At 37.0% G+C, this 22,079-nt stretch overlaps 2 protein-coding genes across 2 annotated transcripts; one reads left to right on the top strand and one right to left on the bottom strand.

Moving 5' to 3' along the window:
• Positions 1 to 675: 675 nt before the first annotated feature.
• Positions 676 to 8,541, top strand: LOC137953583 (uncharacterized). The gene is made up of 14 exons (XM_068801019.1): positions 676 to 773; positions 885 to 984; positions 1,469 to 1,589; positions 2,218 to 2,349; positions 2,633 to 4,836; positions 5,082 to 5,402; positions 6,045 to 6,323; positions 6,589 to 6,717; positions 6,799 to 6,999; positions 7,114 to 7,256; positions 7,425 to 7,731; positions 7,839 to 7,978; positions 8,117 to 8,165; positions 8,365 to 8,541. The coding sequence occupies exons 1-14, from the start codon at positions 676 to 678 to the stop codon at positions 8,539 to 8,541; spliced, it is 4,401 nt and encodes a 1,466-aa protein (XP_068657120.1).
• A 2,910-nt stretch (positions 8,542 to 11,451) lies between these two features.
• Positions 11,452 to 14,530, bottom strand: LOC137953369 (probable beta-D-xylosidase 5). Its single transcript, XM_068800737.1, has 5 exons — positions 13,856 to 14,530; positions 13,603 to 13,772; positions 13,397 to 13,494; positions 12,467 to 13,231; positions 11,452 to 12,298 (listed from the first exon to the last, which is right to left on the bottom strand). The coding sequence occupies exons 1-5, from the start codon at positions 14,528 to 14,530 to the stop codon at positions 11,619 to 11,621; spliced, it is 2,388 nt and encodes a 795-aa protein (XP_068656838.1). The 3' UTR covers positions 11,452 to 11,618.
• Positions 14,531 to 22,079: the final 7,549 nt, after the last annotated feature.

Consider the following 22,079-nt stretch of genomic DNA (forward strand, 5'->3'; position numbering starts at 1 on the left):
ATTAGAATAATTTTTTATTATAATTAAATATTAAGATCATATCAAGGTTAATTTTATAAGTCTAAGTTCACATGAATCAGGTACATGTCCATGGCTTAATTGTAATATAATGAGTTAGTGTTGGGCAATTTGACTGCTCTCTAATACCTATCCGAGACTTAAAACGTGATGAGGGGTAATTCAGACTTTCCCCATATAGAATGAGGGTATAAAGAAAGGGTGTTCTCAGGTACCTCGTTTTGTCTTATCGATCTCGTTATTAGGGCTTGTGGTTCGTTGTTTTTTCAACCTTAAAAAGAAAGAAAGCAGTCCTTGTCAGATTCAAAGATTGCATCACAGAGTCTTCGATAGCGACTCGACCTGAGTGACTCTCTCCAGCTTCGTAGAAGCGACAAAAAGCTCTGTTTTGGCACGAACTGTTTCACGGTTACTCAGGTTTGCTTCTGGTTTCTCAATTTAGGTCTTTCAGAATCTTCAAAGCAATTCGATTTCGTTGTCTGGATTTCTAAAACCTATAGACTAATCTTATCAAACGATTAATTGGTGTTTCTTCAATTAGGGTTTGGTAACAAAAGAAAACAATTATGGGATTTCGTGAAAGGAAAATAAAAAGAATGAACGTCGTGTTCCTGGAATTCTGATTTTGATTCTTTCTTTGGAAAAGCTAAGTTCATAATGTCGCACTTAATGGGGAATTACCGAAATGATTCAATGGCGGCATGGCGTACCGATTGTGGTGTTTTGGGGATAAGGCCACTCGTTCAGCAACGCATGTAAGTGCCCCTGTTCTTGACTCTTTTTAATTACCGTTAGTTTTTCGTCGATGTTTGGTTTACCGAACTTGAATTCCCTGATCATATGTTTTGTCTCTTCTTCTTTTTCAGATCCGAAATTTTCCTTCAGCAGAAAGGTGTCTGGGACAGTAGGATGCCCAGAGGAGTGATGACTATGGACAACATACTGTTTGTTAATGCAGCATCAGAGGTTGGTTGTCTTTTCCGGATTAGTAGTTTCCTGTTTTTATTTGTTCATTCAATTCTTTTTTCTCACCACTGTTAACTGAGTTCAGTTTGTGTTTCACCTAATTGCTGTATAAGTATAAATGCTTGTTCCAATATGGAAAGGAACTTAAATAACTAAATAGTCCATCAATTGGTCAGTCATGTTGGTTATGCTTCTTTGAGCCAATCAGATGTTACTTATGTTAGTTGGCCCAATTTCATAAAATTAGTTGCTTTAGTCCAATACCTTGTTCAAAATAAAGAGCCAATGGCTGGTGGGCCCTGAGTTCGGTCATGGTTGACTAAGCCAAGACCTTGCCAAAATGAAGGCCAATAGCTAATGGATCTCAAGTTGGGTCATGGTTGATGAATCTTCTGGTTTTACGTACATAAATGATGCTACCACTGTAATGTGATTTTCTGCTTCCAATCTAGTACTAATACTATCTGCACTGCTTTCTTTTTAGGAGGAATATTGTGATCCAAGTACACTGGAAACACGCTTGCAAAGAGTGATGAGAGATGTTGGAGAACGCACTTGGGCTAAAAATAAGTCTAGCACATCTTCTTCACCAATCGATGTGACAGGTAAGCTAGGAAGGCTCAAGTTGAGGACTTTCATTTTCAACTCTGCCATCTTATGGTATTTTAGTATCAGCAAAAGATTTCTATGTCTTCATAATGACCACAGTTTGCTAGAACGTTCATCAAAACATACTAGACTATAATTTGCTTCAAAGCAGTGTGTGTACATAACGCTTCACTGAACAAATAGTAATAAAATCAATCACACTATCATTAATATTGATTAAGCGACTGATGGTAATTACATTTCTTATGTGATTAACACTTCAATTTGTTGTCATGTCTAATTATTCATGCAAGTTTTAACATCGTGTTGTAAATATGAATTTTTCTATATTTTGAAAATGTGCGTGATCCTTGTTGATTTTATTTATCTATTTGTTTCAGATGCATTAATTGGTGAATCTATTTACTCAAATATTTTTTACCTTTATGTCATTTTTCTCGTCCCCAAGCCATTTTTTATTGGTTTGGTTGAGCTTTCTATTATTTTTCTTTTCAGTAATTATCATTTAGGGTCAAACTGATTCTATGAATCAATTATTGATAATTCATATTTATTTGATTATGTGTGGAAATTTCTTCCTACCAGAAAACAGACAAAATACTCACTCTTACTGATTCTTGACAGGAACTGTTGGACATCAACAAGGCTTCTCCTTGCATGCATTTTCTGGAGGAAGTCCATTTGAACCATCATTTAGAGAGGCCAACGTGGGACTCTCAAACCTATCTGAGAGTTTTCCAAGTCAGTCTTTACATGGTAAGCTACATCTAAAAGCTTTTTCTTTTGGTTATTTTCCTTTTTTTTCTTGAAACTAGCAAAATTATAGAGCAGAGTAGAAGAGTATTCATGTATTTAACTACAACAAAGTTGTGACAAGACTTTGATGACGACCTCTATCACCCTTTTAAGTGACCTGTTTGTTAGGCTGAAGAATAGGTATCACTAATCTAGAAAGCATGCATAGTGATATTTTCTGCAAGTTATCCCTATCATGCCTTGACTAACCTGATCATGAATTATTTTTTTCACTTTTTGGCAGGATATGAAAATAAAGTGGAAAGAAAATGCACATGGCATTCTGATGTTTTTGTGGACACCTCTGAGGTATTCCATGGGGCACCATTCGAAACTCAAAAGTGTGCACCTTTCAAAAGTCAAAAATGTGCACCACATTTCAGCCATCAGAACCAGAGTCAACAAGTGGATGTTCTGAATACAGGCATGAAAAGCACGGTGGTTCAAGGTCATTTTGACACATTATTAAGCTCTCAGAGTATCCAGCCTCTAAGTCCCTCTGAAGGCTGTTCCAGTATTACATCTATTTCATATGGCTCTACAGGATCTCCCTCTGGGGCCAGAAATACAAATTCTTCATCATCTTTGCAGGCACGACACAAGTTTTTTCATGCATGTGTCCATAGTTTGAATTGCTCTACTCCAGAAGGAGAATGCAAGGATACTTACTGTAAAAGAATGAAAGAGATTATACAACATTCAAATCTGTGTAGGGACAATAGCTGCAGAAGTTTCCGATGTTACGAGTACAGAGAATTGATAGCTTGTTATCGGAACTACAGTCATAGCTCATGCCTTCTTTGTAAGCCAGTTTCTTCTACACAAGACTCGAGGAAACGGCTTTGTGGCACTGGAAATGTAGTAGATGCTGAAGAGATTCAAAAGCTCCCACTGAAACGCATGAAAGTGGATCACCCCTCTCCAGCGAGTGTAACTTGGCAAAATTCACATCCTTTCAAAGAGAAGGTCCAGTCTTCTGAGGTGGAAATGGCTGAGGAGGTTAGGGTGGGTCAATATCCATCTGCTGCAGAACAAAGGCCAAGGAAGTCTATTCAGATTGTTTATGACATTTACTGTGGTGTGAAGGAAAATAAGGACGAAATTTCTCAAGTATCACCTCTATTTGTGAATCATCTACAATCTTCTGATTCCCTAATGCCAGGGAAGGAGTGTTCTGCTCATCCTTTGGGCAAAGTGCTAATGAAGTCTGTTCAGGTCATTGATGCTGTTGATAAAAAACAGAATGTGTTGGATACTCTGAAGCAATTCCACAAAATTTGTGCAGGCGAATTGGATAGAAATATGGAACCACCTGGAACTTGCATACGTGGGAATCCTGTTAATATTGATGGATCTCCTGCCAAAGAAAACAATATGAACTTGGAGATTGAATCTGATCAGGACTGTCCAATGTTAAAAGATGAAGTTACAGAAATTTCTCAAGGATCACTTCTATTTGTGAATCATCTACAATCTTTTGATTCCCTAATGCCTGGGAAGGAGTGTTCTGCTCATCCTCTTGGCAAAGTGCAAATGAAGTCTGTTCAGGTCATTGATGCTGGTGATAAAGATCAGGATGTGTTGGATACTCTGAAGCAATTCCACAAAGAATTGGATAGAAATATGGAACCACCTGGAAATTGCATACGTGGGAATCCTTATGGATCTCCTGCCAAAGAAAACAATATGAACTGGGAGATTGAATCAGATCAAAACTGTCCAATGTTAACAGATGAAGTTACAGAAATTTCTCAAGGATCACTTCTATTTGTGAATAATCTGCAATCTTCTGATTCCCTGATGCCTGGAAAGGAGGGTTCTTCTCACCCTCTGGGGAAAGTGCTAATGAAGTCTGTTCAGGTCATTGATGCTGTTGATAAAGAACAGGATGCCTTGGATACTATGAAGGAAGTCCACAAAAGAGAAAACAATATGAACTTGGAGATTGAATCTGATCAGGACCGCCCAATGTTAAAAGATGAAGTTAAAGAAATTTCTCAAGGATCACCTCTATTTGTGAGTCATCTACAATCTTCTGATTCCCTAATGCCTGGGAAGGAGTGTTCTTCTCACCATCTAGGGAAAGTGCTAATGAAGTCTGTTCAGGTCATTAATGCTGTTGATAAAGAACAGGATGTCTTGGATAGTATGAAGGAAGTCCACAAAATTGGTGCAGGCGAATTGGATAGAAATATGGAACCACCTGTAACTTGCATACGTGGGAATCCTGTTAATATTGATGGATCTCCTGCCAAAGAAAACAATATGAACTTGGAGATTGAATCTAATCAGGACCGTTCAATGTTAAAACATGAAGTTACAGAACCATCACTTCATCCTGCCAAAAATTCAGTTTCCGCAAGTCTAAAAGTTGTAGCCATGACTGAACTATTTGTGCCAGAGCAAATAAAGGAGCACATTGAGAGTCTCAGGAAGTGGACCGGGGAGGTAAAGTTTCATTTTGTTAGCTACATAAGCTCAATTTTGTTGATTGTTTCTTAATATTGTAATGTGGAGACCTATAAGCTTGGTTTGTTCTGCATGGAGCAAAAGAAAAATTTTCGTGTGTTTTCTGAAAATTAAATATGCTATGTCACTTGTTATAGATTAACTTTTACTGTCCTCTCACTTGTTATGCATTAATGTTTTGTCATTTTAAATGACCTAATCTTGTCTATTTAATTTATTTCCAGTGCAAAGCAAAGGCTGAGAAGTTCAACACACTGGGACAAGTGGTGAATGAGAACTCATGTAAATTGTGCAGAGTGGAGACTCTCATGTTTGAGCCACCAGCTATATACTGCTCATTATGCTCTGCTCAAATCAAGAGAAATGCAGTTTACCATGTAAAGCCTGCTGAAAACTCGTCCATGAAAGAGGCAAGAAAGCCAACCTTCTGCTTCTGTAATCACTGCTACACCGAGTTCCGAAATGAGAGTTTTAAGGTTGACGGTATTGCTGTGGATAAGTATAAGTTCAAGAGGACGAAGAATGATGAAGCATTTGAAGAACCTGTAAGTCCTTTATTTGTGTCTCTGTCATATACTATATTTTGGTTTGTGATGCATATAAAAAATACACATACTTGAAGAATTTGTTGAGTAACCTTAATCTCAACTTTCAATGACACTATACTGGTTTCTAATTTTTTAAAATGAACCAATCATAAGTTGACATTGATTCTGCTCAGACCTACCTGATTCAATTAATCAAATTTATTGACTCGTGTACTTGATCAAGCTCTTTCTCTAAAAAAAATAAAATGTACTCGATCAAGCTATGCAGTTTTACTTCTAACCAGGTTTTCTGACCTGGAATTGGGACCTGATCTGGGTTTACAGGTCGGGTCAGCTGAGTCAGCTCGGCTCAACCCAAGTCCCGAGTTGGACTCAGGGCAGGTTGGAGGGGACTCACCTAAAACTGATGGGGCCAGTGTGACCCCCCAACCCGACCCGCCCCATCAAAATGCCAGGTCGACCCACCGGATTGGAAAACCATGCTTCTAACTGCTCACTTCTAAAAATCTTTTCTATTCATGTCGTAAAAAAAACCCCCACAATCCTGTGGTTGAAATCGGTTGCATGAACTTTTAAGTTTATTTTTCTTTGTTTTAGCAATTTGCAGTCTGATTATCATGCATTCTTTGTTACTTGCAGTGGGTTCAGTGTGATAAATGTGAGGGCTGGCAGCATGAGATATGTGCTCTTTTCAATAGTGAAAATAATCAAGGAGGAGCAGCTGAATACACATGTCCTATTTGTTCCATGAAAGAGATTGAAAGTGGGAGTAGGAAACCCTTGCCTGAAAATTCTGTTCCTGGTGCCAAAGACTTGCCAAAATCCTTCCTTAGTGATCACATAGAGAAGCGACTTGCCCAACGTTTAAGGAAAGATCAAAAACTACGGGCAAAGGCCTCGGGAAAGAAATTCAATGAGGTAATTTTTTTTTCTAATGATACATGACAAACCAATAGTGAGTCCGCTATGTGACACTAAAAGTTTTTTTTTTTTTTAAATGATGTGACACTAAAAGGTTTGAAAACAGATTTTGCGTATTGTAATTTTAATTTGATGCTTCTCTTGAACTGTTCAAAGTAAAAAGGATGGTTCTGTTTGCAATGTCTAGCGATAAAGTTTTCAAGTATTCCAGTTGATACAGAACAGCAATGTGAACATAATACATCTTTTTCCTAATATTCAGGTACCTGCAGCAGAAAATCTTGTTGTCAGAGTAGTTTCATCAATTGACAAAATACTGGAAGTGAGTCCAAAGTTTCGTGATATTTTTCCCAAGGGAAGCTACCCTTCAGAATTCCCGTTCAAATCAAAGGTAATGATGTTTTATAATATATAACTTTGAACATAGTTAATCGTGAACAGTTCTCACAAACATATGCCTTTTTTTTTGCAGGCCATTGTGCTGTTTCAAAAGATTCAAGGGGTAGAAGTTCTACTTTTGGCCATGTATGTCCAGGAGTTTGGATCAGAATGTGCATCTCCAAATCAGAGGCATGTTTATGTTTCATATATTGATTCAGTCAAATACTTCCTCCCTGATATAAGTGCTGCCAGTGGAGAGGCTCTTCGCACATTTGTTTACCATGAAATATTGGTACCTCTCTTATCCCATTTCATGGTTTTAACTTCTGTTCAATTTTCTGTTTTCATATTTACACATTTTTAGATTAAGGATGAATGCTGAAGTGAATTATGTGGACTGATGCAGATTGGGTACCTCGATTATGCAAAAAACCGTGGTTTTGCAAGCTGTTATATATGGGCCTGCCCTCCACTGAAAGGAAATGATTATATTTTCAATTGCCACCCTGAGATACAGAAGATTCCAAAAGTTGATAAATTGAAGGACTGGTGTGTATATCTCTGCCCTGATTTGTTTTCACACACACACACACACACACACACAAACACATGCTTTCATAAATATTTTATACTTTCTGTGTGCCTCCATATGCTCTTATATACTTTGTGTATATATCTGCTCTGTTGCGCTTTTACTAATGACTATTTAAATCTTAGGTACCGAGCATTATTTCAGAAAGCTCTCAAGGAAGAAATAGTGGTCAAGTTGACCAACTTATATGATCACATCTTTATGTCTACTGGGGAATGTAAGGCAAAAGTGACTTCAGCTCGGTTGCCATACTTTGATGGGGACTTCTTGCCGGGTGCTATTGAAGATACAATTGACAGTATTCAAGATAACAAGGATGGAACAAAGCGGCTGAAAAAACCAAGAAAAAAAATAAACAAAAGGGCTCTGAAAGCCGCTGGTAAGGCCGACAGAACTGGTGATTCTACGACAGATATTCTGTTGATGCAGACGGTACAATATCCATCACGCTGTCTAGTATTTGATCACGTAGTTTCTTTTCTTTCTCATTTTTTGACTATTTATCATCATTATGTGCTTACATCTGTTCCAATTTGCAGCTTGGTGAAACCATCTACCCAGTACAGGATGGTTGTATCTTGGCCAACCTGCAACCCACTTGCACTTGTTGCTGTCAATTTTTATCGTCAGGATGGCATTGGGATTGTACGCACTGCAAGGATTTTCATCTTTGTGCAAAGTAAGCACTTAATTTGGATTAGAAACGTGTCTGTAAGTCTAAACTGTTGTATGTGTCTGTAAGTCTAAACTGTTGTATGTGTCTGTAAGTCTAAACTGTTGTTTTCCACGTTCTAATTTCATGTTGTTTGTTTGACAGTTGTCATGAAGCAGAGAAAGAAATCCCAGAGAAACACACTCTCGAGGAGGTAAGCACTTAACTTCTGAAACAAGAATTTGCATTCTTTAAGTAAGATACTTGAGAACATATTTTCATTGCCTTCTGAAAGAAAGCATGTCAGCAATGTGTCCATTTGCATTGTAAAATACTTGAGAATGAACTTTCATTGTCTTCTTTTTGTCTAATATCACTACGAAATCGATTTTTACACCTGTGAGCGTTTTCAGGTTGTGGTCGACAATGTTCCTGAAGAAACCAAGGATAAGGATAGGAACATTCAGAATTGTATCGTTGACAATCGCAATTATTTCTTGGAGTTCTGCCAGGAGAACTTTCTGCAGTTCAACACACTCCGGCGAGCTAAACATTCATCCATGATGATTTTGCACAAACTACATATGTAAAATTCCATTCTAGGAAAAGTATATGAACAATTCATTTGTAACTGTTCATTATTTCATTAATAAAGTATCATTTAATTTTTCCTCTACTTATGTTTCGTTGAGCCAATTAATTTTGAAACTCACGAAAAAAGGGGCACCATAGACAGTGAAGAATCCCATCCTGCATCAGCCTAGGGTGGTTTGACAATCTGAGCCTCACAAGACAGCGATTTACTTTATCTTTTACGGTATTCACTATCGATGAGCTACTGAGATGAAGTCTGAATGTGTTTTTGATTCTCATGGAGCAGAATACACTTCTTTGATTTACTTTTTTCCTGGCAATACCTGCATGCTTCACTGAAAGCAATCAGGAACAATTCATACCCTGGGATAAAAGCCCTCCAATTATATCCACCTGCCAAACCAACTTGTGTTTGAGAAAGAGTGGAATACCTGTTAATGCAGCGAGGTTGGTTTATCTTTTCCACATTAGCACTTTCCTGTTTTTATTTGTTTCTTCAATTCTTTTTTCTCACCACTATTCACTGAGTTCAGTTTGTATTTCACCTAATTGCTATATAAGTATAAATGCTTATTCCAATATGGAAAGGAAGTTAAATAACTAAATAGCAATCATCATTTAATTTCAAACTCCATCTATTGGTCAGTTGTATTATGCTTCTTTGAGCCAATGAGATATTACTTATGTTAGTTGGCCCAATTTCATAAAATTACTTGCTTTAGTCCAATTCCTTTGTTCAAAATAAAGAGCCAATAGCTAATGGATCTCAAGTTGGGTCATGGTGGATGAGTCTTCTGATTTTACATACTTAAATGTTGCTACCATTGTAATGTGATTTGCTGCTTCCAATCCAGTACTAATATTATCTGTACTGCTTTCTTTTTAGGAGGAATATTGTGATCCAAGTACTCTGGAAACAGGCTTGCAAATAGTGGTGAGAGATGTTGGAGAACACACTTGGGCTAAAAATAAGTCTAGCACATCTTCTTCACCAATTGTTGTAACAGGTAAGCTAGGAAGGCTCAAGTTGAGTACTTTCGTTTTCAACTCTGGCATTTTCTGGTATTTTAGTATCAGCAAAAGATTTCTCTGTCTTCATAATGACCACAGTTTGCTAGAACGTTCATCAAAACATACTAGACTATAATTTGCTTCAAAGCAGTGTGTGTATATAACGCTTCACTGAACAAATAGTAATAAATTCAATCACACTATCATTAATATGGATTAAACGACTGATGGTAATTACATTTCTTATGTGGTTAACACTTCAATTTGTTGTCATGTCTAATTATTCATGCAAGTTTTAACATCGTGTTGTAAATATGAATTTTTCTATATTTTGAAAATGTGCGTGATCCTTGTTGATTTTATTTATCTATTTGTTTCAGATGCATTAATTGGTGAATCTATTTACTCAAATATCTTTTACCTTTATGTCATTTTTCTCCTTGGTTGAGCTTTCTATTATTTTGCTTTTCAGTAATTATCATTTAGGGTCAAACTGATTCTATGAATCAATTATGGATAATTCATATTTATTTGATTATATGTGGAAATTTCTTCCTACCAGAAAACAGACAAAATACTCGTTCTGGCTGATTCTTTGACAGGAACTGTTGGACATCAGCAAGGCTTCTCCTTGCATGCATTTCCTGGAGCAAGTCCATTAGAGCCATCATTTAGAGAGGCCAACTTGGAACTCTCAAACCTATCTGAGAGTTTTCCAAGTCAGTCTTTACATGGTAAGCTACATCTAAAAGCTTTTTCTTTTGGTTATTTTCCTTTTTTTCTTGAAACTATGATAGAGCAGAGTAGAGGAGTATTCATGTATTTGACTGCAATGAAGTTGTGACAAGACTTTGATGACGACTTCTATCACCCTCTTAAGTGACCTGTTTGATAAACTGAAGGACTGATGTGTATACCTGCCCTGATTTATTTCACACACAGATGCTTTCATGAATATTTTGTACTTTTTGTGTACCTTCATATGCTCTTATATACTGTGTATATATCTGCTTTGTTGTGCTCTTTTTAATGATTATTTAAATCTTAGGTACTGAGCATTATTTCGGAAAGCTCTCAAGAAGAAATAGTGGTCAAGTTGACCAACTTATCTGACCACATCTTTAATGTCTACTGGGGAATGTAAGGCAAAAGTGACTGCAGTTCGGTTGCCATACTTTGATGGGGACTTCTTGCTGGGTGCTATTAAAGATACAATTGATAGTATTCAAGATAACAAGGATGGAACAAAGCGGCTAAAAAAACAAAGAAAAAAATAAACAAAAGGGCTCTGAAAGCTGCTGGTATGGCCAACAGAACTGGTGATTCTGTGACAGATATTCTGTTGATGCAGACAGTACAATATCCATCATGCTGTCTAATATTTGATCATGTAGTTTCTTTTTTTTCTTTTCATTTTTTGACTATTTATCATCATTATGAGCTTACATCTGTTCCAATTTGCAGCTTGGTGAAACCATCTCCAGTGCAGGATGGTTGTGTTGTGGCCAACCTGCAGTTCACTTGCACCTGTTGCTGTCAATTTTTATTGTCAGGCCGGCATTGGGATTGTACATACTGCTAGAATTTTCATCTTTGTGCAAAGTAAGCCCTTAATTTGGAATAGAAATGTGTCTGTAAGTCTAAACTGTTGTTTTCCACGTTCTAATTTCATGTTGTTTGTTTGACAGTTGTCATGAAGCAGAGAAAGAAATCCCAGAGAAACACACTCTCAAGGAGGTAAGTACTTACCTTCTGAAACATTTTGGTCAATAATTTTGGCACAAATATTGAAAAAATTTGGTCATTAAAAAAATTTTCCTATTGTATTTTCTCCTACACTTTCCTATCTGTGCAAGCATACCTTAGTTTTTGCCATTTAAGACGAGTGATATTGTTCGATAATGAAAGTTTATAGTACAGCTAAAAATGGATAGATCCATGCCTTTTACACATATTCTATTCTCTAGTCTTTGAAATCCTGGATAACGAGACTGAAACATTTCAGCAATGTCAGATATTGCTTCATTTTATCTACTTGTACCTTTTCACAAACACCTACGGATTAAATAGTATAAATAGATGAAGCATCGTCGTCTTGGAGAGCCCTCGCATAGACATAGTGCCTCACTTGGCGCTCATTGGAAGCACCCACAAGCAAAGTATGTTGTCCTAGTATTATCTTCCTATTCCCTTGCCCATCAACTACAATGAAATCTCTGCAAATATCTACCTTCAAGCTCAAGTTCTTGACTTCACCTCTTTTCAGATGCACCCTTTCAAACCCAATCAACTGTTGGTTAGGCGTCCCACTCACCTTATCTGAAGTTGGGGGTTTCCAGAAGAGTAGCACCACATGTGTCCCATTTCTATCTCCAGTGTTCTTCACAGTGATTCCTACCATGAACTCTAAACCCTCGCATTTGATGCTCGAAACATCAATCACTCGTTCACCAGCCTCCAATGAATTAGTTGTGGATTTAGGTCTGGAAGAGCTAATGTTAGAAGTGATAAGGGTTGTTGGTTGATTAAGTGGTATCAAGACAGTGGAAGGAGCAAGACCTATATACTTGGAAAAGGTGGTGTAGCTGAGTCCATGACCAAACGGGTAAACTGTTTGGCCCTTGTAAAATCTGTAACTTCTTCCTGGGAAGCTCCTAGAAGAGTTGGATCTCATGTTCATGTCGGTCATTGGTACCTTCTCCACATATTCTTGTGGGTACCATGTAACAGGTGACCTCCCCCCTGTTCAACACACCAGACTTGTTTTAGGCAATGGAATTATGTAGATGGAGATAAAAGGATCTAAACACAGATTTCCTGCAATTGGACATGGCTCAGTTATTTCTGAGAAGAGTATGTATGTCTGAAGGAGTTTCACTAGTAGAAATGAGAATAAGAGAAGGAAATAACCTGGATTATAATCTCCGACTATGACTTCAGCCATGGCCTGTCCTCCAGCTTGACCCGGATATCCTATCCAGAGAATTGCTCCAATCTTGTTCTGATTCTTGGCAAAAGACACATCAATAGGTCCAGCTGACATGACCACAAGAACCACAGGTCCGGTTGCAGCACTTGCAACCTCATTCACAAGCTTCTCCTGCAACCCAGGCAATGTCAAGTTAACTCTGTCCAACCCCTCTGCCTCAATTGACTGATCAAGCCCCACAACAATAACCACTGCATCAGCACTTGACGCAGCCATGGCTGCTGATTCGATGAGGCTCCCATCGGTACATGACACACTTGCACAACCTGGCTGGTATAATGACTTGGGTGCATATTGTAGAAGTCCTTGAAGAGGACTAGTGTAATTGCAGGGAACTCCTGCATAGTTGCTTATCATGACTTGAGTGGCATTAGCGTTGGGCCCAACAATAAGTAAGCCTTCTGTGTCATTAGAAGACAATGGGAGAGTTCCATCATTGTCAAGCAACACAATGCCTTCTCTTGCTGCTTCAAGAGCCAGTTCTTGGTGCTCATCTGTACAGACATCTTGAGGTCCAAGATTTCCATATGGGAGCTGTTTGGGGTCTCCATCAAAGAAGCCCAGCCTCATCAGAACTATGTAGTTGTTCATCAACGCTTTATCTACTATGGCCTCCTCTACTTTTCTCAGATTAACAGCATTTTCTGTGTACTTCCCAAGATAAGTTCCACAGTTCATGTCTAAACCTACAAGAGTCATAACTTTTAGTAAATTCTACAGCACATGACAAGACCAAAAGCCTTCTACAACTGAATTTTGGTAATGATTATGTCAAACATCCCCAAGAATTATTGTATACAAATGGGACGAGAATGAAGTTCACTCCTACTTCTTGCTAGCATAATAATTACCAGCTTGTAAAGCAACAGCAACTGCATCCTCTGGTGTGGCAGTGTAGTGGATTGCGTTATAGAAAACATCTACGGAGTCACAGTCAGAGACAATATATCTGTTTATTCAACCAAAATGATCAAGTGTTAGGCTGGATTTTCATTGAAGAATTTCTTCAAATCCCACTACCAGAGAGACTAAATAGAGAAGATAGAAAAACACACACCCATTTAATCCCCATTGCCCTCTTATAATTCCCTTGAGCAGGTCTCCATTGGCACAAGTTGGAACTCCATTCACCCTATTGTAAGAGCACATCACACTACTAACATTGCCCTCCACAACGCACTTCTTAAATGGTGGCTGGTATGTATCCTCCAAGTCTTGTTGTGTCACCTGTAGCTCCAACAAACACACCAATATCACAATCACTAATAGAATATCCAAGTGATTAGTGCAATAACTAGAGACACCCTTACCTCAGCATCAAAATGAAACCGATCAATTCCTTTCCAATTGTCCACATCATAGGCAGTGTAGTGCTTACAACAACTTGAAACCTTAAGCTTTCCGTCAGTTATCTCCTGCAACCCTTTGACATACTGCACCGCATACTCTCCGACGACTAAGGGATCCTCTCCTGGCGTCTCTTGTCCACGGCCCCATCGGGGGTCACGAAAAACATTCACATTCGGACTCCAATAAGTGAGTCCTGCAAGCCCCACATTGTGCATGGCCCGTGCCTCTGTGGACACCACACGTCCCATTTGATACCAAAGAGACTTGTTAAAGGTAGCTGCTGAGAGAATCACTGCCGGAAAACTAGTAGCACTGGGAATAGTGGAGTTGAACACCACGCCAGGCCCTGTGTTTGATACTCCATGAAGGGCTTCAGACCACCACTCATATGCTGGGATGCCTAGTCGTGAGACACCAGCAGCCTTGTTTACCAACTGTTGTACCTTCTCTTGGAGGCTAAGGCGCGACACAAGGTCCTGCGCACGGTCTTGGAAAGACAAAGAAGTCTTGCAGAAGGCCAACATGGTGGTATCAATGATGCTTGGGTCACATGCATAGTCACTCTCACACAAGGGTATGGTGGATAGTTGCAAAGAGAGGCATAAGTGCAGGAGTAGAAAGAGATACTTCTTCATGGCTGGCTCTCTTTGTGCTGCCTGGATGAGCAGGAGAGCCATTTATAGAAGTGGCAAGTTTCCTTGCAAGAGAAATTTTTTGTGCTCAAGCCATGAAAAGCTCTTTTTGGAATAAAAAGAAATTACAAGACCAGTTGAAAGATCTCCAAGCAATGTCAGAAAGCGAGCTCCTAGCCTCCTGATGTTACCACATTACTCTTTCTATCTACGGTTCCGTGATCAGTCCATTCATAAATATGGGACCAAAATACTCGCTTGTGTAAAACTTAACTATCTTCTCTGTTATCTGTACACCACATCAAACGGATCAGATACAGGGTTATATATCCAACTATTTAAGGACCGGAACATAAAGAGAAATAGTTTGTAGTTTTCAACCTCTCTCTATGTGAGTATGAGAAAGAACCTCTCTTTATATAGTCTTTGGTCCAAATTCTAAAATATTTTGTTACCATACAATTATTATTAAATATTTTTACATGTTTTTTTATATTTGTTATGTTATATTACTTTAAATTTTTAATCGATTTTATATTTTATCTTTTAAGTCTTTACTAGGCCTATTTGTTTTTCGGTTTTCTTAGCATAATTGGGTAAACAATTAAATAGTAAAATAAAAATATTCGAGATGAAACGGACAACAGAATACATATCTATATCTATATCTATATATATGAAAAATAAAATGGCTTATAGAACAAACTTGTTTATGCCCTAAGCTTGGTACTATGGACCTGTCTTAACCACCTAGTCCCCACTTGGTTGAATGAGTTTTAGTTTGTTTCTACCATAAAAGTGCTTTAAATTTTTTTTTCGATATTTCGGAATCTCTTCCTCTGTCAATCAATCATGGGGAAATCTCATCATAGCTAGTTTCTAACATTAATTTTCTTTCTTTTTAAGATATTGGTTAAATGGGCTTTATGTCAATATTTTTTTATTTATATTATTCAAATAGTTACCATGGGTTTCCTCATTTTTCATATATTTCTCACTTGTGAACTTTCATTTACATATTTGATATACTTGCATTGCCACCTCGTAGTAGACAAAAGAGTTAAACCCTGCTATTGCTTGAAACAGTTGTTACAACATTGATCATGATAAGTCCATCTGCACCTACTACAGAATATGACAGTACCAGAACCACCTTTCTGTCCATCTTGTAGAATATGGAGAGGGGTAAGAGAAAGACATGTAAAGCTTATATTTGTTTCGAAATCAAAAGACCTTGTTGCTAGTGTTCATCAAAATTCCTTTTAGACAAAATCAGGACCCTTCCCTCTTATACTGGAACTCTACTAAAAAGATTCCTTTCCACTTTTTTCTTTTCTGTAGACGGCACTCATGGCTGAGTGGCTTGCAAGAAATTAGATCTTCTCCAGGACGTGCTCATGCTTCAGTAACTGCACAAAAAAGGGAAAAAAGGAAAAAAAACTGAAGTTTGATTGAGATTCATGTCGCCATCATCCCTGTGAGTAACTTCTCCCCAGTTTTAAGTTTTTCCGGATAGCATCAAGTATGGTTGCGTTTCTTTTTGTTCCCTTTTATCGTGACTGCAGTCCAATGAGACAAGAAGCTCATTAACGAAGTTGGGAAGAAGAGAAGCAAAGAGAAATCTTTATCAGGTCAAGCGTAGCTTGCCCAGCAAGTGATACTCGCTTGAGAAAGTCTTCATTGGAGAAAGTTCAATTCAGTTATTACTCCATGGACAAGCAAAGGGGTTGTTGGTCCAATAAGACCCATGTATATGGGAAGTTAAGCGGAGTCTCATTCACCTTCCTCCGACACAAGTTATCTCAATATTGTTGGAGTCCAGGTTAAACAAGGCTTGCCACTACAGAGTTGTAGTTGCAGTAGGAATCCAATAAAGAATGAGATCAAAGAATTGTTGACTCCATCCCATATTACACAAAGCTAGGAATAGGATAAGAGAGTGATTTTTAGTCTTAAATTAGGAGTTTTAGTTTAATTAGAATTCTAATTCCTACAAGTCATTTTTTGCCTATAAAGTACTTGTAATGTTTTCTTTTTAAAAACCCCAATTATGGCATAGCACGGTTGTGCTTTAGATGTGGAGAAATTTTTTGGACTTTTCCTTTGTTCCTCGTTCTGTCTTTTTTGGTTTCGATTTTTAAACCAACACAATATCATAACAAGTGCACTGGCATAGGCTTCCACCCTATATTGTTCAAATATAGGAGTAAAAAAAGCTTCACACATGAGGGGGAGTATTAGAAATAATCGTTCCACAGAGACAAATACGTTAAAAAGATTTTGGTTTATTTGTTGGAAAAAATTTCCTAACTTAACTAATCATTTTGGGTTGGGCCTTGGACCCAATTTTTAAAATAGTATCAAAGTAAGATGATGAGAGCCTGAAATTCAGATTTGCATCTAAAAATTAAGAAAGCTCATAACATTTTTTTAGGCAAAAAAATTGGTGTTGGCAATTTCGGACAAAGAAAGGATGAGAACAAGGGGATCAACTTCAGCTTGGAGGAATCAACTTGACCCTGTGATTTCCAGAAGGGAAAAAAAGAAAGAAAGAAGGCATGTTGAGAGTGCGATGAATGGATTGGTGTTTCTCTTCTAGATTGACTAGAAGAATTCTTCAAAACGTCTTTCACAACCAATTTAAGAAGAAATCCTAGTTTAACAACTAAGTGATTCAAACTTCTTTTTTCCACTTCCAAAGTATAATGGGAAAGGTATTTTGAACATTGGAGGGCTCAAATGGAAGTGTTGTTTCGATATTAGGAAGCTCTTGACATTGTCAAGAGCAAGCTGTGGAAGATATCTCAATTCTTCATATGACAAAAGACTATGTGGGCAAATAGGAAGAAGGACAACAAGGCACTATTATATTATGCATATAGGCATATATAGTAGACTCCTCTATCCTTGAGAAAATTGTCTCAATGTAAGTTTTAGTACATTGTGACCGCCATTACCTAGTTTAAGGATCTATCTCAGCTTTTAGTAAATGGGTTTTCTCCAAGTACATGAGCAACAAGTCCTGGAGAAGACAAGAGTTGGCAATGGAGTCGAGATTGTAAATCTTAGAGCCCAAAAAGATTGGCCAAGGTAAAACCTTTTTGTCAACTAATAAACTCAAGATCTTTTAACTCATTTTTCCAAGTGGGATAATTCTTTCCAATAAATTATAATCTATGAACTAGCATAGTTGCACCCAAAAATTTGTGTCTCAAGGTCACATAACATATTAAGATTTTTGAAGCCTCACTCATAGAATTCTAGAATCAAGTCTCTCTAGCCTATCTGTCATAAGTGCTTGAATCAATTAATTATGATTAAATTGTAACTCATCGGACCTAAGATTCTCGATTTGAACATAAAAACTTTACGCTCCTTATCTCGACTCATTGCAAGGTTTGTTTGATTATTTTATTCCACAACTTATATATTGTTATGCAGCTTTTGTATTTAATCCTTTGAGATCTTGATTTCATGTGTCATTTTTTTGGTTGTAAGATCAATTAAATTAGTAGATAAAAGAATTAACCATCTACACATGCTTACTTGAATTAGGAGTCATCCACCCATTATTAGTAACCATAAAATGAGAGGATCTTAACTAATAATAAAACAAGGATGATTTACCCATCTTTATTATAAAAAATATTTTTCAAGCAATGATTTATGTACTTTGATTATGTAATTCTAGACTTGTACCATTTGAGTTGGAAGCGGATTTTATCATTCAATATTTTACGCAAATTTACAATCTATGGTTTAAATCAATCTCTACATCAGAACGCGCATATATGAAGGTACATTTTCAACATTCACAAATCATTTTCTTATTTAGAAGTTTTATCCATCTTTTCGAACACTTACCGTTTCACTTCCTTTTTATGTAAGTAACTTGAAGCGGGTAATTTCAAGACATTTTTGTAATAGGATAATTAAGCTGCTACTACATGAAATGTCCAATTCAATATGTAAAAAATATTTGTATAAATCACTACGGTAATTTTTGAAATATGTAAATGTCAGAGTAGTTCCGTCCACTCTTGTAGGCGGTAGCTTTCCGCACCTAACAGATCGGTCTGTTGGGTTGTATTGGCTAGTTGTTGTCATGATATCAGAGCTGGGCACACCACGTCCCGCGTTCGAATCCCTTGAGAGGCGGTTAAGAATGGGCAGGGTGGGTGTTAGAGTGGTTCCGTCCACTCTTGTAAGCGGTAGTTTTCCACACCTAACAGATTGGTCTTTTGGGTGTATCGGCTAGCCGTTGTCATGGTATCAAGGTTGGGCACGCCATGTCCCGCGTTCGAATCCCGTGAGAGGCAGTCAAGAATGGGCGGGGTGGGTGTCAGAGTGGTTTCGTCCACTCTTATAGGCGGTAGCTTTTCGCACCAAATAGATCGGTCTGTTGGGTTGTATTGGCTAGCTACTGTCATGGTACCAAAGCTAGATTCACCTGAAGATTGACAAATCATTTTCGTTCGCAGGTTTTTCGCCCGATGAATACCTATTCAACGACCTACGCTGTTTTTCAGGAGCGATTTTGGGGGTTGTCGGAACTCGGAAAAGTTGTCGGAAACGCTCCAACAGGCGGTTCCGTTGGCAGAGAAGCTCCAACTGTGGTTCCGTTGCCGGGATGTGTCAGAGTAGTTCTGTCCACTCTTATAGGCGGTAGCTTTCCGCACCTAACAGATCGGTCTGTTGGGTTGTATTGGCTAGCCGCTGTTAGTAAAAATAAAAATGTGTATACAATGCACTCATGATAAAATCTTTGAAAACACTTAACTAAGTTCACTCATGCATTGTCTGTCTTTAACTTTAGCTCAAACACCATACGAGTTTGTTCCCCAAGTTAAAAATTAACAAGTCGTTTAACAATCATTTATTTTTTACTTGTTAAATAGTTTTATATCATATTCAAGACCTATTTTTCCTATTTTGTCACTTTTTTTTTCACATAGGCCTTTCCATTGGCCATTATCAGTTACCTTTACCAACCGGTTTTCCAAAATGATGCCTTCACCTAGTCATTTCTTTGCAAAATACCTAATTATCATGTGCAACCTTTACCTTGCTTGAAATAGAGGGGGTGGGGGAATGCCTCCCCTCTTCCTTTACTCATCCTTTGCAAGTAAAGAGTGCCCTTTAGTGATGGAAGAGAGAGGTGGGAGGCCCTCTTTTGTACCATTATTTTCACTAACTTAAAGATGTAACATGGACATTTTTTTCTATTTGTTCCATGGGATAGAAAAAAAATGGGAAAAAAAGACCTCTTGTACACCCACTCTCTCCCAACATGGAAATGATACTCACGTGTGTAGGGTGGTATTATGTTAAATAGGATAACTCTCCAATAAGAGGAAGCATGACTTTATAAGTATACTTGATGTTGTATGTCTTTGTGTCTTTTTCTTTTAAGAGGTGTAGCCCTAAAAACATTATTGACATTGTAAACAACTTTTTACAACTATAAATACAATTCAATGGGCATGAAAAAGAGCAAAAAGCTCTAGCCTCTCTATTCTCTAATTCGGTTTATGTAAGTATTCTCTCCTTTCTCTCTATTCTCTAATTCGGTTTATGTAAGTATTCTCTCCTTTCTCTCTATTCTCTAATTCGGTTTATGTAAGTATTCTCTCCTTTCTCTCATTCTCTTCATTTTTCTTTCTCTCGTGTTCATATCTTCCTCAAGCATGCCCACCTTATGAAACTAAATATGGTATAAGAGCGGGCAAGGTTTTGACATGGAAAATGAGAAGATGATGGATAAGAAATAGATAAAGAAGAGAAGAGAGAAAAAGAAAAAGAACATGAGCTTTTTATTTTCCCTTTAGCCTTCTCCTTTTGTAGTTCCTATTATTCATTAGATTTTTCACTATCTTATCACATTTTCGTATGGAAAGTTATATATTTTAGGAAAAATTGTCTAATTTCCAACACAAATAAATTTTTTATAATCAAAGTTTTCTACGAAGAGAAATTGACATCCAAAGGTCGGGCAACAAAAAAATTTCAAGTAGTAACAAAAAGCTTCAGTTTGCGGGATATTTGTGCCAACTAGACCAATAATTGATATAGTAAACTATATATAAAAAGAAATCTATGTAAGTCTATTTTCTAACTCAACAAATTGTTTCTTATTCTGATATTTTTAGAGAATGATATCGGCAGCTGAAGACTCAAAGATCAAGCTAGAAATACATTATACGTGAAATTTGATTTTTTAAGTACCCATTCCTCTTTTTATGGTCTCCATGTTTTTTGAGAAATTTCCAATTCCAGACTTTGTTTATGAGTAGTTATGGGTAGTAATTGGATTTTGAATTAGGAGTTTTTGAATTAAAATAAAATGAAAAAAGTTTAGTCCAGTTTCATCCTACATCCTATTTCTCTCTTCATATAATGGCATGAGTTTAGTTTTCTTTATGACAAAGTCTAGAATTTTTGGATAAAAAAGGTGTTTTCTGATTCTAAATTTCAAATATATTTATCCTAAATTTCCCTAATTCCAGAATTTCTTGCTTGAAAATTTTCTTTCTAAGTTGGTTAAGTTGTGTTAAAAAACAATTCTCTTACATGAGAATTTTCTTTCTAAAAGTGTCTTTTATTATGTTTCATCTTAGAAAAATTCTTATTATAGTTTTTTATAAGTTTACTAAATCATACATGTTTATAGAGGAAATATTTTGTGTGTCCCTCTTGAATCTAATCTCAAGACTTTTTATCCATCTATTGGTCTAAAAACGCCCTTTCTTATTTGGAGGTATAAAAAGTTGCTTTGTGTGCCTTCTTTTATTTAAAATATAAAAAATATTATTTTTTTATTCACACCCTTAATTCGTCAAAGTACTTTCTTCAATTCGTATTTTTTAAAAATCTCTTCAGATCAATGCCTATAAGACCCATTACCTGTAAAAATCATAAGTGTGTTTGATATCTAGTTTAATTCAATTCTTTTATTCTTTTTATAAGTGGTATTTTTGAGCTACCTTTGAAAAGTAAGTATACTCTTTTCATGACCCTAAAATTGGACATCGCCCGTAAATTTGAGCAGCCAATTTAGATTGGGAGTTGGAGTTTTATCAAAATTTCTTTTTTTGCCACACAAAGATCCATGGCTAAAAACTTTTGCGAGTAGAAGTTACAAACACTAGCCTGACGGAGAGTTATAAGACACCCACATGTATAGGTGCATTATGGTAAATAGGATAACTCTCTAATAAGAAGTTGCATGACTTTGTAATTATACAAGATCGTGCATGTCTTTGGATCTTTTTTTCGTTTTTAAGAGGTGTAGTCCTAAAGACATTATTGAAATTGTAAACATATCTCTACAATTCAATGTGCATGGAGAAGAGCTTTAGCCTCTGTTTTCTGTAGTTTCTCTTATGATTATTCTCTCCTTTCTCTCTTTCTCTTTTTATTCCCTTCTCTCATCTTCTCATCTTCCTCGAGCGTGCCCACCTTTATGAAACTTTAACATTGTTTAATATAGACTAGAGGAAAGCTCGTAAAATGCAAGGGCCGAGAAAAGGAAAAATATAAATAAATAGATTCT

Source organism: Aristolochia californica, unplaced genomic scaffold, assembly GCF_029961685.1.
Source record: "Aristolochia californica isolate CCGP_79_NKW_82.1479 unplaced genomic scaffold, dmAriCali1.0.hap1 SCAF_16, whole genome shotgun sequence".
Lineage (NCBI taxonomy): Eukaryota > Viridiplantae > Streptophyta > Magnoliopsida > Piperales > Aristolochiaceae > Aristolochia > Aristolochia californica.